The following is an 11,181-nucleotide window of genomic DNA, read 5'->3' on the forward strand; positions in this document are numbered from 1 at the left end:
AACGACAGCCAGAGCCAGAGGCATATTCTGGTTGTCCGCCTGTCCGTCCCATTCTCGTGGACACAATATCTCAGTAACATCTTGACAGAACTTCTTCAAATTTGGCACAAACGTTCAATTGGACTCAAAGATGAACTGATTAGATTTTGGTGGTCAAAGGTCAAAGATCAAGGTCATGATGACCTCACAAAACATGGTTTTGGCCTTGTGAATGCAACATCTCCATAACGCCTTGAGGGAATTTCTTCCATTTATGTACAAACATTCACTTGGACTCAAGGACAAACTGATTAGATTTTTGTTGTCAAAGGTCAAGGTCAGCATGACTTCACAAAACACTTTTTAGCCATTACTCAAGACAGCAGTTATGACAACATTTCACACAAATGGTTCATATTTTATATGACACTGGATAAACAGGGATGTAACCTAAAACTAGTCTGAGAGGCGGAGGCAGACAACCACGAGGTGGTATTCTGGTCTACCATTGAAAAGAGCCAGGTTTGCTGTTTCCATCTTTTCCCAAGTTAGCTTTAAGCTAACTGGCTGCTGGCTCCAGTTACACATCCATACCATACATGCACGAATATCTGCATGGTAACAATGTGTGGTATCAATCTAACTTTTGGCAAGAGAGTGAATAAATACATTTCCCAAAATGTTAAATGATTCTTTTTAGTTGTAAAGAAATGTGTGTGTTTCTGAGTATTGCTATTTTATCCATTATGTTTCTGTATCAGCTGCATAGTTAAATTGTCCGTGCTTGATGTCCCTGTTAGATACATACAGTCTGCTGCCAGCCCTCCCCAGGGTCATATAGCCAACTGTAGACATCTGCAGATAGACCAGTGATAACATACAACATCTAAACATCCTCTCCTCCCTTTTTGTTAGACAAAGTCATCAGGAAGACGGATGCACAATCACCTTGTACAACCTTGTGTTGTATACAATACTTGGCATTGCAGTGCATGAGATTGAGTCCATGTCTCTTATTTTTCTCATAATACTGTAATCAGCTGCATGCATGTGCACACTACTTTATTATTTTGGCTGCTTTGCTATTGATATTATTCAGTATTAACACTACTATGTACTAAAATGTTATTATTGCGGTTACTTTTTTTTACTAACCACATTGTTGCTTTGTCCTTAATTCCATTTTTTATAAATTAAATACACAATACATTTGTGTGGCATCTATCCATATGATGAGTCTATATTCTTTAGATGCAATGCACAACAGATTATTCCATGTTGTATGCCACTGTGATATACAGACAACATACACATTTTGTCTGGCTTCATATTATCTCTCCCATCCATCCCTCTGCAGTCACATAACCTTCATCCTCTCTTCCGTTTTCTATGAATGCACCAACACAACTAATACAACACATCAACCATATGTTTCCCCAGGACAGGGGATGTATACAGTGATGAATACAGCCTAATAAACAGATAGTTGCATTTGCAGGCATGTGAATAACTTTTTCTCAAACACACACACAGACACACACACACTCTTCAGTCACGCCCCACCCAGGGTGTCTGCACGGTTCCGGGCCGTGGGGCAATTAGCAGTAATGGCAGGAAGCTAGTTAGTGTTATCTGCTGCCGTGGCGGCTTCCACTGGCACTGACAGACCCTGGACCGGTCACGTAGAGACACAGACAGACAGACACAGAGCCTGGGTGGGAGGAGGAGGAGGCGGTAGACCGGTCAGAGACCCCCCCAGGCACATGGCCTAAGAGGACATTTATATTATTCACCTGCTGGGCTGCATCGTAAATATGAGAAAAGACTTAAGCAAACCAGGAAATATTGTGTTTAGTCCCATAGTGTCTGCTGAGTGTATTCAAATAAACGTATATTTTCTTTCTTTTTGTTTTTTTTAATTGTATTTATTGCTTTCATTTATTGATTACAGCTTCTCAATTTGTCAGCGCCATAGTCATCCATTCAAAAAACATTAACATGCACGAAAACTACTAGTCAGAAATTAATAAACCAGCACAAATGATTCCTGAAATGTCTTTTCATGTATTTTGGGTAACAAAAATTACCTAACATCCCTTCTGCTTCATCTGCAGCATGGCTCCTGGCTGCAGTTGTGATGTCTCCCTATTGTTTCAGCAGTGTGTCCCTCTTCCTGTATGTATGTCACTACACATGCCTGGGAGTGGGTGGCTGGGTGAGTGTGTGTTTTGGGGGGGGGGGGTGACGGGAATGACGGTATGAGTAGCTTTGGAAAGTGCAGGAGGATGTGGTCAGGGAGGCCCAAAAAAGATTGAAAAAAAATAAACAGCAGAAGTCCCTGAATGAGGCTCAGACACAACAACATTCATGTAGGTTTGGGCAGCTCCATGTCACATCACCAGACTGGCAGGCGCACGCAGCTGGTAGCATTCAGGGTCCACTGTGACTGTACTTACGTAACAATATTATGTCATCAACCGGCAGCAAGTTTCTTTATCGGAATAAAGAAAAAAAGAATTCATGCTGTAGCTGATGCTAAATGTCTGCTGCTTTAGCTCATTTATTGCATTTATTATTACACCCCCCCCCCCCCCCCCCCCATTACAGTTTCAGTGAGGGATGTACTACTTTATTAAATCAGACTATTAGACTCCATTTCAGTTTCATGTGCTGGTGAAGAATAATCCAGATTTACCGCAATTGGATGCCAATCTTCACACCACAGTCTTTGCTGTGTGTGTGTGTGTGTGTGTGTGTGTGTGTGTGTGTGTGTGTGTGTGTGTGTGCGTGCGTGCGTGCGTGCGTGCTAGTGTGCGTGTGAGAGTGATGTAAAAAAAGAGGATTTGCTGTTTCACTATGAGATCTTCCCTTTTCCCCTCATTAACTCCCCAAGGCAACAGTCCAACAAAAGAAAAGGCCTCAGTCAACACTAGAGACAGAGATAAGACCCATTAACAAATTACTTACAGTAATGCTGCAAGGAGACGTTACGTGCTAGTTTGCCCAACACTGTGCCACTGACCCTTTACTGTGTCCACAAGCTGACTCTGACTTTTTACACGTAAAGGTACAAATGCAGAGTGTGCGTTTTTATCTTTTATATTGTGACAATTGAAATGCTTTAACTCTCAAACCCACCCAAAAAACCCACTGTCAAAATCTGTGCATCCTGTGCCCACAAGTTCCCTACTAGACAAATGTTCATTCATAAAATATGATTTGTTTTTACAACTGAGAAACTGAAAATCCAGAGCACGGCAGATATCAGAGGCTGTCGGTTTTAATGATGTCTGCTGAATGAGAAGCTGCATGTGTTTGGAAGAAAACATCCTTAACGGAAATTCTAGTAACATATCAGCTTCTGGCAAAGCGCTCACAGCCCCTGTAGTGTTTGGACATGAATTCAGTCACTCATGCGATGGCATGCAAAATAAACTATAAGTCAAATAAACATGGCTCCATTCTGGTAAAATATTGTTTGTATTCCTAAGCCGGGATTGGGTCAACAAAAACTGTAACTGAAGTGCCTCATTGTAACAGAAGTATGTCATTCATGTCATTTACTTGTAAATCAACTGATTGACAGTAGAGGACAAGTTAAATTTAAATCCCTGCCTGAGCAAACGTACGAGTCTAAATCTATCCAACCCACATGTAAAGACAGAAAGTGGGGCCACACTGAATCCACATATAGAAGTGAACCTTCTACACTTGAGTGCAGCGATGTAGAAGCAGCTTGGAGGTATTAGAGCTCATTAGCTACACTGCTCCGTTTGTCTACAAAAGACAGTTCATTATAGTCTAAGCACATGTAAAGATGCTTAGTTTAGAGACAAGCTGACTGCAGACCAGCCTAACATCTGTCTTCCTACTATTGTTGTTCCTGATTGTATTTTGAATTTCAGTGACGTGCGGTAACATTGTGGGAGCCGTGCAGGGTGGCCTCTGATCACACGCTGATGCTGGACTGAATGAGTGAAAGACTTAATTGAAGGACACTAATTTCAGCACTTTTCCCTTCCACCTTTCAAACAGAAAGCGCAGAAAGAAATTTCTGGGATTTTAGTGGCAAACAGCTCTATTTTCAAGATGCTCTTATAGCAAACATTTTGCCAAGCAACCTAGAGTCAGCTCAGTACCATCTCTCTCAGACCTTTCACTTGATGTACTGTTGGAACATTTAATTCCAACAGTGTTTTTTGTGCTGCTCAGTTCTCCCACTGTGATGTTGTATTTTAATTGGAGCAATGAAACATCAACAACACATCTGCAGCTGGAACTGGGTTGAGATGTTCTTGATGTCCAGATGAAAGCTCTGATGAGAGACTTAATCACAACATTCAGGATTGTTTAGACTGCCCAGCTGTTTGATGAGGGACACGACTTTGGCTGAAAAATCTTCTCTTTGAGTAGCACCATACTTAGGACCACACCCGCCTCTATGTCTCCTCCTGCTCATCTTTCTGTGGTCATAAGAATGTCAGTGGGATGTTGTGCCCCTAGGCCTTTGCCACTGATGCCCAGAGAACACATGGAGACAGACAGATGTTAGAGGACCACGTCTGTTACCTGTGTGCTAATCCACTATGAGTTTCCTGTATGGCACAAGAGGCAAGGAGGAGCAGGAAATAGTCGTGTGGAGGTGCAGGGGTCTGGCTGAACGCCGGCCCAGTCCAGAATAGACGCGGCACGGTAAAATCACACACAATGCACATCAATATGGTGCACAGGACGACAACACACTGCAGTGTTTGTTTATTGGTTGTTTATGTGACAACAATGGTTGGCGTACACAGAGGTTTTGACGACCTCAGGGCGTCGCTCCTACTGTCTTTTCTGTGTATAAATATTAGCTGGATAAATATAGCGAGCAGCTGCGTTGTTGTCACTTTCACATTGATAACAATACAGAGAACAGAGGAGAAGGGAAGTATTCCTTTTGTTTGGTGCTATTTTAGTAACCGTGATGATGTTACAGACGTGAGCACAAGCCACGGCTCTGTGTGTGAGAAATAAGCAGTCCAAGGGGTCACTATGCCCATAATACTGCAAACTGCACTGTTACACCACAGTACTTACAAGACCTTACTGCCGATAGTGGTGTGGACTTCATCATCAAAGTCTTTTCCATGAAATGTCATATGAATTATTATCTGAAATTGCTTTGTGCAAAACAGAGGGCTACAGCAATATGTGGTTTACAGTGAGTAGATAAGAAAAATATTCATACTTCAGTAAAAGTTCACTCAGTGTAAGTCAGTATAAAACAACATGTCCAATAGATATTTAAAAGAGTTTGACTTTTTCAGATTATAATAAATAACTTGATCTGGAGATTGCTGGAGTTTGACTGAAATGTTTGAAAATAATGACGAGAGAATGAAGAATGAAGAGATATTTTGGCTGAATCTGTTGCACTGTCATGTCAACAAGAGACTTTCCGAAAATCATCTTTCCTACTTCTCAGCTTTATTAATGGATTCTCTACATTTTCAACCTTTAGCAATAATGTTACAGGAAAAGAACCAGTTATAAGGCAACATGACAAAGTGCATTTGACATATTGTGGCTGTACTTCACCCAAGATTTCTACAGTATTATCTTCTCACTGTCTTTTAAAATATTCAGCCCTGCAGTGTGAAGCAAGGCTAGAAGGTCATTGCTCACATTTAATGAGTCATAAAACCTTTTATTTACGTTTTCACAGCATTCAAAATTGTATATGACATTAAAACTTTTTATAGCTAATTTCAGATAGCTTGTGAAGAAATCATACTCAAGAATAACATTCTCTGCAATGCACGCACGCACACACACACACACACACACACACACACACACACACACACACACACACACTAACATACACACTAACATACATTCACTCAGTGAGGTGGCATTGCTCTTTGGTTAAATCATTGGTTCAGCTGGGTGGCGGACGTGCAGTGGGCATTACACACAAACACAGGCACATGCACACAAATCACTAAGTACTTCCTGCATCTTGATGTTACGGTAATACTACAGAGTGGTGCATTGAAGACAATGACATGATTGCTCCCAAGTTTGAGTTATTTTCTATTAGTATTTCAGTTTTTATCTTAAACTTAATAGCTATCATCCTGTCAGCAGTGAGAATTTTATTCACAGTAAATTGTTATAAATTGGCAATGACATGGAAGCTCTAGCAAGATTGCAATAACTGAGAAAGACGGTTTCTGAATTGGCACAAGTGAAGTTTAATCTCTGTTAACAGGTTCATATTATCTGAAACAGAGAAAAGACTGTGAATCTGGGTCCATCCATGTAGTAACAATGTGAGTCTGTTCAGTCAAAGAATATCCCAGATTATTATTCTCATTATTATTATCTGTCTCATTTCTTTACATCAGAATTGTTGATATGATCTTGATTGTCTCAATGTTTTCAAATGTTTCAAAGTATCGTCTTTTGCATGTAAATCATGCCAGACTGGATTTGGTGATTTATGTCGCAATTGCCCACAATGTTTTTTCAGCTCATTGTGAAAGATGGCAGCTGTCTTGACTCTCAAACACAGCATCTCTCTTGTTGAAAATAAAACAGGAAAACAATGTAATGTTCAGTATAAGTGTAATTTTTTTCTGTTCTTTCACTGCCTGCCTCGTCAAATTGTTTAGACAGTACTGTGTAGTGTGGTTCTAGTTACATAAACCAATGAACCAAGCTTATCTGTATAGTAAAGATACTTGAGGATGTACGCACACACACACACACACACACACACACACACACACACACACACACACACACACAAACACACACACAGGTCTCTTTTGTTCGCACAAATGGGAGAGTGAGGGTGTGTCTTCTCCAGTCACGAGAATCTGTCTCTGTCTCTCTCTCCTTCCTGCCTGTCTCGTCCTCATGTTTTCAGCTGTCATAGTATTGTTTCTGTCAGAACATGTGTTCTGCACATGGATGTGTTTGTGTCTGTATAATAGGCACACACACACACACACACACACACACATATATATATCATGTAAATGGTTTATAGTTTTACTACAGATGTTGTACTTTGTATTTGCAGAGAGAATGGTTAACAGGCACACAAGTGCACAGACCATACACGTGTGTTGTCCACAAGCAAACACTCACTGACTCCTTGAGCACTGCTATCTTCCTGAGACTGGGAGACTTACAGGGAACTTCAAATGTAAGCTAGTGTGTTAACATTTTCACTTGTTTCGATGTACTGAGCAGTCACACCGCTGTTCAATAACAGACGTGACATTACTGTTTAACTAAGTCATATTTTTCTTGACTTTCCTATTAGCTTATTTATTTCTTATTTCTTTAATCCAATACTATTATAATAAAATTGCGAAAATGGATTGTGCCTGCATGTAGGTATGCAGGTATATTTGTGTATGTGTGTATGTGTGTGAGGGAGGCAAAGTGTGTGATTACTATTATAAGAACAATGTGGAGGTTTTGGCACCAACAGAACAGCCAATTGTTCTCAGTATTTTGTTTATTTATTGGTCACAAAGACAAAGAGAGGAACAATGAATGTTCAATGTCATGTGTATATATTTGTGTGTGTGTGTGTGTGTGTGTGTGTGTGTAGCTTATCCCAGAGCGTTTTCTTGGGGGAATAAACTATTTACACATGCTGTTATTAGCTAATGTTATTAACCTATTAAACTCTGTGTTGCATTATCTTGTAATGCTAAGAAACCCCCACAGTGTGACAAGTGAAAATGGATAGCGGACTGAAAATGCCAGTGTGTGTATTTGAATCCTTTCACATTAAGTTTCACTAACCCTAATTTTTCATATTCAAATCTATATATCAACTTACAATTTAATCAATGTATCTGCATTGTCCATAAGTCACTGTCACATAGTTTAAGTATATTCATATATTCATATATATATATATATATGTATATATATTTCATTTAATTCTTAAGTGCTTAATGCTTAAGAACAGATCCAGTTTAGACTCTAATGATGAACTGCAGCTGATGCTAACAAGCTGCTTCCACTGTATGACTGGCATAAACAAGGTCTAAGAACTAGGTCTGTCATATATGGGGCTCTATCTCTGACAAACAGGTTTCATTTAACAGCTTGTTTCAGTGTTTGAAAAAAGATTGCTTGCTATAAAGAATAATATGGAGCAGGACAGACATTAGCACACAATGCAACATGCCCTCAACATACAATATAATAGCATCTGTGAAAGCCATAAGCCTCAAAAACCATGGTCTCTACATAAAGATGCTTTAGTATCTTTGCAGTTAGTCGTTGTTGAGTCTTGGTCCTGCAGTGACCCAATGTAGACAGCAGCATCAATGGAAACAAGAGTTTTTAACCGTTAGGACAGTGAACAAGAGAAAAATGATGAGCTCTGACAAATGTGATATAAGCAGCTGTCAGTGCGTGCCCACCCTCGTTAATGGCCCTTGTTAACAGCCCTCATTATGAGCACACTCCGTTCTAATGAGCCATAATAGCACCTCCTGATAATCAACCTGATAGGCGGCCCCTTTGGACTCTGTACCCTTTGATTGGCTGACTGGATGACTGCGTGGATACATTGATAGGCTATCAAGGGGAAGGTGGGAGGGGCAGGCTGGCTGTTGGCCAATGGAAGTTATAGGACCCAGAGGAATGAAACTTGACTGGCGGCGGGCACTAACACCACATAGATGAAAGGGCAGTGACGTAAACTGTGTGTGTGTGCGTGCGTGTGTGTTTGTTTGGGTGTTTCAGTCAAAGAGGGTCATTATGTTGACACTTTTATCACAGTCTGTGATGAACCTCCTATATAAAAATTCCATAGGTCTTTTTCACAGCAGACATTCGACATGTCACAGTAGAAAAATCACAGCTGTAAATAATGAAATGAGTGACGGGTGAATCCCATTTAGCTGCTTCAGTTCCTAGGTCCTGGCATTGTGCATGGTGGCTCACTGTCCTGACTTCCTGGGACACTTGAATAAAACAGAACCATCATTAATGTCATTGGTAACACCTGTGCCTTTTTCCTTCTGTGAAATGCCTATTGCCTTTCTGCCTCTTCTTTTCACTGAATACTCTGTAATTTGTGAAATATTAGAAGAGCACATCTACCAAAAACATTAAATGGAAGATGTGTAGGTCAGTAGGTCTGTTTTAATAATGTTTACATTATCATGAAACAATTTTATTTTACATTTTTTCAGGTCTTTCAGGCAGAGAATTTGATGAAAATTTTGACAGATTCAATCTGTCAGTGATATTGACTGATACTGTCCATTCTGTGTGTGTGTGTGTGTGTGTGTGTGTGTACACCCGCGCACATGTGCATGGTTGTGTAACTGATACTGACCATGAAGAGCTCACCAGGTTTAGGATGTTCATCGTCAAAGCCCTGAAGCCAGCCGGATTTGCTGAGAGACGACTGATTAGACAAACTTTGTATGTCTAACAGTGGCATCTTGTCAAACACAGGTGTAAGTACTAAAGTTAAAGATGGCTGCGTTTCATTTAGGCAGGATTAAGGTTAGGGTTCATTTAGGCACTGTAGCCCTACATTTCAAAGCAATCAATTTGACTGTCATGGTGGTAGAGCACAGGTGTTACTAATCACATAATCCCAGTGTCATGACAGTGAGCCAGCATGTACAATACCAGGACATTTAAATGGAACAGTGATACTATTACTATTATTAGCAACACACATGCTTTTATTATTTTTACAAGTCAAATTGTAAATTATTACATTTTATGTACCCTTCCATGCCAATTCAACCCCCTGGGAATATTTCTATATACCACTTATCACTGACTAGACTTTGGCTACTTATACAAAAACTTGTTTTTGAACTCTTTCTTTTGTGATCACTGAATATGAGCTGTTTCTCAAAGTTAAGAAAACATTCTTTGTCAGAGGGGTTTGTTGATTTCAGCATCCTACAGGATGTATGTTTTCAACAGATGTGAATTTGGCACCGTATGTGCAGTTTGGTCCGTGTGCTTGAGAAGAATGTGACCTTTTTTAAATGGGAGAGGAAAAAACGATGGAATGATAGAAATATCTTTCTCCATCTTTTCTTCCCCTGTGGGGAGCTGCCTCCGCTGCTTTCATCCGGTAGCCTGGAGGGAGAGAGAGAGAGAATGAGAGAGAGAGGAGGGGGAGCGAGAGAGAGAGAGAGAGACAGAGAGAGAGAGAGGGAGAGAGGAAGAACAAAAGAAGTAAAAAAATAGAGACAAACAGGACAGGTAGACACAGTTGTGAGGTAACAGATATTTGACAGGATGAAGAGAGGGAAAGACGTCATTCATGTCATCACCTCCCATTTCTCAGAACAGTAACAGTAACCCTGTTGGGGTTGAAGGAGGGATGAGAGACTAGTGCTTTCTCTCTCTCTCTCTCTCTCTCTCTCTCTCTCTCTCTCTCTCTCTCTCTGTCTCTCCCCTTCCCCTCTCACATTTCCTCTCATCTCAGTTGTTGGGCCCCTATATAACCTCTTGCAGAGACCCTCTCCCTGTCATACTTATTGTAGGTGGTTTGGCAACAACAGGTGTCAGCATGTCAGTGTGATGCTGAGGTGAAGATATTTGACGTGTTTTTGTTGTGTAGCAGATCTTTAGTTAGGTTTGTAAATTTCACTAGATCAGCATTTGAGCATTTTGTCCAGTTGTGTTCCGACTGACTTTCACACTCAAGAGAGAAACTGCAGAGTTCACATTTAAAAGGTTATGGGATTGGTAACCTGCTGCATGGTGAACATGACTAACCAATCAGCTCTCCTGAAACTGGCCTTGCTGCTGCTGCTTGCATATGGCACAGGTAAGACTTGTGATGATATGTTTTCATACACACTGCATGGATCAAAAATCCAGACTGTGAGCAAAAGAAAGCTTCTTAAATGTAAAAAATACAAGTTTTTCTGCCTGTTAGAAAACACAATCCTACACACAGCTGACACCTTTCTGCAGGTGGAAAGGTGGATTAATTACTTAATTAATTAATAACAGTGTTTTCACTTTAAAAGCTCATTGTGGTCAACGTTTTTATAAAATGTGCAACTTCTTCCTATAGATGCAAGGATGCAAATCGTTTCCCCTAAACAAGATGTGCTGGTGGGAGAAGAGATCTTATTGCTGTGTAAAGGTGAGTCACTTCTTCATTTGATGACTAATGACACTTGTCTGTGTGAATAAAAA

The 11,181-nt window shown here is 40.4% G+C and overlaps 1 protein-coding gene across 1 annotated transcript in view; it reads left to right on the forward strand.

Moving 5' to 3' along the window:
- The first annotated feature begins 10,743 nt into the window (after nucleotides 1-10,743).
- The window catches only part of ncam3 (neural cell adhesion molecule 3), an 8,651-nt gene continuing 8,213 nt past the window's right edge, over nucleotides 10,744-11,181 (forward strand). Inside the window, exons 1-2 of the mRNA XM_087175179.1 lie at nucleotides 10,744-10,804; nucleotides 11,057-11,128. Coding sequence (XP_087031305.1) covers nucleotides 10,744-10,804; nucleotides 11,057-11,128 — 133 coding nt within the window. The remainder of the gene's footprint in view (nucleotides 10,805-11,056; nucleotides 11,129-11,181) is intronic.

Source organism: Seriola lalandi, unplaced genomic scaffold (assembly GCF_002814215.2).
Source record: "Seriola lalandi dorsalis isolate HSWRI2012SDOR001 ecotype SW California unplaced genomic scaffold, Sedor1 jcf7180002054425, whole genome shotgun sequence".
Taxonomy (NCBI): domain Eukaryota; kingdom Metazoa; phylum Chordata; class Actinopteri; order Carangiformes; family Carangidae; genus Seriola; species Seriola lalandi.